Raw genomic sequence first — 3,882 nt, forward strand, 5'->3', positions numbered from 1 at the left:
GGCGGCAGCAGCGCGCGGCCAAGTTGGGGCTGAGCCCAGGGCTGGGGCGGCTCTGTCGGTGCTGGGGATGGGCCAGGTTGGAGGACCAAGCCCCCCAATAAACAGGGGCAGAACAGACCCCCCCCACCCCAGCCAGGGCTAGAGGGGAGGGCTGGCCCCATGGGGCACAGGTGTGTGGTCACAGCAGAGGGGCTGTGTGTCACCAGGGCAGGGTCACTGCCACTTTGCTTGCATCCCCCATATAGCCCCCCTACCTGGAGCAGGCTTGGTGCTGGGCATCTTCTAACACCATCTGGGGAGGGGGCTGGCCCCATGGGGCACAGGTGTGTGGTCACAGCAGAGGGGCTGTGTGTCACCAGGGCAGGGTCACTGCCACTTTGCTTGCATCCCCCATATAGCCCCCCTACCTGGAGCAGGCTTGGTGCTGGGCATCTTCTAACACCATCTGGGGAGGGAAGCAGTGGGGCTGGGTCAGTGGCCATGGGGGGTTGAAGGCTGGAGAGAAGAGACATCTTTCCTAGGCAGATCCCTCTAAAGATATGCTGGGACCCTGTGGCTGTGGAGAGGGTTCCAGCAAAGCTTGCTCCGTGCCAAAGACTCACAGCCACATTGGGTACTGGCAGGGCTGGACCATGAGCTGGCTTTCTCCAAGATCATCGTGGAGCTACGGAAGAAGCACCCGGGCCACATCCTGCCAGACGAGGACCTGCAGTGGGTGTTTGTGAACGCGGGCGGGTGGATGGGCTCCATGTGCCTCCTGCACGCCTCGCTTACCGAGTACGTGCTGCTCTTCGGGACAGCTGTCGACACGGTGGGCCACTCAGGTAAGCAGGGGGGTTTGTCTGAGCGCTTTCCCCTCCCGTTATTTGTGTCCAGTTGCCTGGGCCTTGCTGTGCCCAGGGCAGGGAGGGCACTGCTCCACTTCTTTTATGGGGCGCACGATGCTGGAAAAGCACAGTTTGCATGGGGACCAGCCCCTGTGGTGTCCTGCAGCACCCGCAGGTCCCTGTACGTGCCGTGCCTCGTGGCCAGGACTCTCTGCATCCAGCTGGCAGGCAGTGGCAAGTGTCGTGTCTCCTGGTGCTTCAGCAGGGAATGGATGCCAAACATGCTGGAAATTGTGTAGCTTAAGGACTCTGAGCAACCCAGGCGGGTGGGATATGGCCAGTCAGTCAGGCAGCCTGGTGCCACATCCAGCTGTTCTCAGTGGGTCAAGACTGTGAGGCTGGCATCCTTCCCACCCGAGGCTGCTCCATGGCTCAGACCTGGGATGCACTGAGCCAGTGCCACCTCTCCTCCCACAGGTCGGTACTGGGCAGATATCTCTGACACTGTCATCTCGGGAACCTTCCGGCAGTGGAAGGAGGGGACCACCAGAAGTGAGATCTACTATCCAGGTAAGCCCAGCAGCCACAGTGCCCTGCAGGCTGCATCCATGTCCAGGGACATAGCCACTCTGCAGAGTGTTCCTCCACTGTCGCAGAGCCTCCCTCCTTCCAGCTGGCAGAAGCCAGGACCTTGCAATGGGGCAGTTTGCGTCCCCAGCATCTCAGTCAGTGCCAGCAAGAGAAAAGTTAGCAAGACTGGGGAGGGATTGGGGTGCTTAGTCGTGCAGGGCACCATCCCACATGTCTCCTCCCTAGGGGTGGTGCAGGGCAGTGACTCAAAGCCATGCTGGTTGTGTGTGTTGGCAGGGGACACCATCGTGCACCAGGCAGGAGAGGCCACGTCAGTGCAGTGGAGCGCAGGCACCTGGATGGTGGAGTACGGCCGGGGCTTCATCCCCTCCACACTTGCCTTTGCCCTGGCTGACACTCTTTTCAGCACTCAGGACTTCGTCACCCTCTTCTACACTTTGCGTGTCTATGCCAAGGGCCTGCTCCTGGAAGCCAATGCCTTCTTCAGTACCTGGGGAGGCTGAGCCTGGCCCACCGGGGCATCCTGCCAGGCACAGCTGGCTCCTCTCTTTCCAGCCTTCTTCCCCCCTCCTCCCTGAGCCCAGACTCTAGCAAGGAGACCCCCTTTGCCTCCCCCAGATCGCTCTGTCCTTCCCTAAAGGCTAACTGGGTGCCAGGACAGAGGAACTGTGGCAGTCACAGCAAACAGACTGCCAGTTTTCTTTACTATCTGCCTCTCCCCACATATTGATCAGAGCCATGTCCTGCTTTTCTATCCCTCGGGAGCTGGAGTGGCCTCGCGGGGTGCTAACAACCCTGTGTGGCCTCAGCATGCAGTGGGAGAGAGGCTGGAGCTCACTGTCCCCAGGCTCCACAAAATTTCTGCAGCTTCTGAGACATCAGGAGGAGGATGCTGCCCTTGGGGCACGGTGCATAGGATCAGCTGGGCCAAAGCACCTTCTGTAGAGGTCAGCCAAGAGGTTCCCTGTCTCCCTGGCAGGCTCCCAGGGCTGTGGGCAGCACAGAGTGCTGTATCCAGCTGGCAGCATCTCCAGTGGCTCTGTCCCCATTGATGTGGGCTGGCAGCACACAGTGTCCACCTAGCACAGGGCAGGATCTGTGCTGGCACTCCCTGGTAGCGAGGAGATGCCCAGCTTCTGTTCTGCAGGTCCCTTTTGGTCCCCTGTGTGTCATCTGCCCCAGGGGATGGGGATCCCTTTCCCCACAGTCCTCTCTTCAGTCCCCTCCAAGGAGGAGAGCCACCGTATGTCGCCTTAACCAAGAGCCTGTCCTGCGTGGCCTCTGGGCTGTGCTCATACCTAGTGTTGTGGGTGCCCAAACCTCTGTACTAGCTCAGGATGGGATCTTTTGACCGTGAAATGTTTCCCCTGGCTGTGAGGCCCCCTGGGGACAGCCACCCCATTCAGCTCCCAGCACAGGGTTCCAGATACCAAGGGAGCACCATGGATTCCTGACCGAGCTGGGCTGCGGGCCCTGCAGCCCTGTGGCCAGACCTTTGTGGGCTGGCTGCTTGGTGGAGGACTTTCACCTCCGTGCTGCTGCCAAACTAACGTCTGTGTCCCTGGCCACCAGTCCTGCAGCATGTTGCTCCTCCTGCTCCCCGGACTGTCCCCATCCTGCTGACTGGCAGCCCCGCACGTGGGCTGCTTCTTAATTTGTCACCTGAAAAGAGATAATCGGTAATAAAATTGTTCATCCCACCCTCTCGGGTCCCTGGGAGAGTCTCTGGAGTGTGCTGAGCCCCTGTCACAGGGAGCGGCACCAGATCCATCCAGCTCTGGGCTTGGTGGGAGTCCTGCTGGCAGCTGGGGACAGATGGATGTCAGCATCATCCTGCTTGGGGTCCTGGGAGCCGTGGGGTGCAGTGCAGGATCAGGCCCGTTTCAGCTCCCAGGGATCGGCAGGAGATGGTGCTGTTACTCCTCTCTCCACTGCAGTTGCTGGGGTCCCAGAAGCCTGAGCGGGTACTAGGGCCCTGCTTCCAGAGTGGACCTAGAGTCTTGGAGCTCCATCCTTTTAGAGGACGGTGCTGATGGTGGGTGTGCAGCCCTAGGGGAGGAGAGACCCCCGGTGCAGTGGGTTAGTGGTCCTGAGAGGTTCACACAGACACACACACTCCCTCCAGTGTGCAATAGGCACAGGAGGGAATCACAGGGTATGTAGTCTGTGTGTGTGCATCTGAGCATGTGCACATGCTGGCAGACAAGTTGCATGCAGGTGTGTGTAGGTGCAAGCAGAATGGTTTTGTGTGTGCCTCGGCAGGGCAGTTGGGCACGTGTAGGTGTGAGCATGTGTACAGGTAGAACAGTTTGCAGGTGGGTTTCAGCAGAACAGGTGGGAGTTGCACATGTGTGTGTACAGGTAGAACAACTGGACATCTATCCATACAGTTGGAGCGGGTGCACAAGTGTGAGTGCTCAGGCACGTTTGAGTGGGATTTTCATGTTTTATGTGTGTAGGCAGA

At 59.5% G+C, this 3,882-nt stretch overlaps 1 protein-coding gene across 1 annotated transcript; it reads left to right on the plus strand.

The window, feature by feature from the left end:
• The first annotated feature begins 312 nt into the window (after window positions 1-312).
• SIGMAR1 (sigma non-opioid intracellular receptor 1) lies at window positions 313-1,921 on the plus strand. The gene is made up of 4 exons (XM_009993802.1): window positions 313-325; window positions 624-824; window positions 1,305-1,397; window positions 1,695-1,921. Exons 1-4 carry the CDS (start codon window positions 313-315, stop codon window positions 1,919-1,921), a joined length of 534 nt encoding a protein of 177 aa, XP_009992104.1.
• The last annotated feature ends 1,961 nt before the right edge of the window (window positions 1,922-3,882 follow it).

This window comes from Chaetura pelagica, unplaced genomic scaffold (genome assembly GCF_000747805.2).
Source record: "Chaetura pelagica isolate M959 unplaced genomic scaffold, ChaPel_1.0 scaffold283, whole genome shotgun sequence".
Classification (NCBI taxonomy): Eukaryota; Metazoa; Chordata; class Aves; order Apodiformes; family Apodidae; genus Chaetura; species Chaetura pelagica.